The sequence below is a fragment of the Anoplophora glabripennis genome, unplaced genomic scaffold (genome assembly GCF_000390285.2).
Source record: "Anoplophora glabripennis isolate ALB-LARVAE unplaced genomic scaffold, Agla_2.0 scaffold553, whole genome shotgun sequence".
Taxonomy (NCBI): domain Eukaryota; kingdom Metazoa; phylum Arthropoda; class Insecta; order Coleoptera; family Cerambycidae; genus Anoplophora; species Anoplophora glabripennis.
The window spans coordinates 87,710-88,928 of record NW_019416636.1 but is presented as its reverse complement, the minus strand read 5'-3'; the positions used below and the strand labels follow the sequence as shown (position 1 = coordinate 88,928).

At 41.7% G+C, this 1,219-nt stretch overlaps 1 protein-coding gene across 1 annotated transcript; it reads right to left on the bottom strand.

Annotated features, from left to right (window-relative positions):
- Window positions 1-284: 284 nt before the first annotated feature.
- LOC108910556 (uncharacterized protein K02A2.6) lies at window positions 285-942 on the bottom strand (the record flags this gene model as incomplete). Its single annotated transcript, XM_018715196.2, is given in 1 exon segment — window positions 285-942. A coding segment is annotated over 1 exon segment (438 nt), but the record flags the coding sequence as incomplete, so codon positions are not given.
- Between the last annotated feature and the right edge of the window lie 277 nt (window positions 943-1,219).

Sequence of the window (1,219 nt, the reverse complement as noted above, 5' to 3'; positions counted from 1 at the left end):
AGTACTTAAACAATATTCGTTTAAATAATTCGGCAACTTTATTTGCCGTTTTAATCTGTCTCTCTGTGTAGACAGTCTTGCTCTGCTCGGAGTACCTCTCCCCCCCTTGATGGCTTTAGCTTCGCCGGAAGCCTCCTCCCTAGTCGCTTCCTCTTGGCGACCTGAGACCCCCGTTTCCACCCCGTATTTGAGGTGGAGAAGTTCTCCTTCTCAGGTGTTGTCACCCTATCTACCTGCTTATGTGAATTACTGTTACAATGTGACACCTCGACCTGGTTCCTGGGTATTTGATTCATGTGTCTTTTCCACAATTGTCCGTTTTTTAAACGACATAGGTATACTGATCTTCCTATTTGTTTTTCTACTACCGCCTCGGTCCATGTGACCTTATCTTCTCTTCTATAATCCTTCACATACACTATGCTACCTACTACACTCTGTCTTTTTCGACCTACGTATTTTCTTTTCTGTACGGCTACTGGCGTTCTTACTTTTTCTGGAAGATTATCCTCCGTCTGTACTTCCCTGGATTCTTTCAACAGCTTCCATCTCGTGCGGACCTCTCTGCCTAACATTAACTGAGCTGGGGCCTTTCCGGTTGTACTATGTTCCGTATTTTGATATGTTAATAAGAAGCGTGAAATTAATGTCGAAATAGGCACCTCTTTGTTTCTAGGATCTTCTACTGCCGCGGTCAATCTATTCTTAAATAGTTTCACCATTATCTCTGCCGCTCCGTTGCTGCTTGGATTATAAGGAGGAATTAGTACGTGCTCTATACCGTTCCTTCTAAAAAAACTGTTGAAGTAATTTTGACGTTAACTGCGGTCCATTATCGGAACAAATCGTTTTAGGCAATTCAAAGCGAGCTATTAATTTCCTTAGTTTCTTCTCCGTTTCGAATGCCGTAGTATTTTTCATTTTACACACTTCTACCCACTTTGAGAAAGCGTCTACCACTATTAAATACATTTTACCTTTAAATGGACCCAAGAAGTCCAAGTGAATTCTTTCGAGTGGTTCTTCCGTCTGTCTCCATGGCGTCAATTCGTTTTTCGGCGGTGTTGGTTTCGTAGTCAAACATGGTATACATGCTTTTGTCATCCTTTCAATATCTAAGTCGATATTGGGCCAATATATTACTGACCTGGCCAATTTCTTTGCGTTCACCATTCCTATGTGTGTTGTATGCAACATTCCTAACAATTCCGTCCTTAAA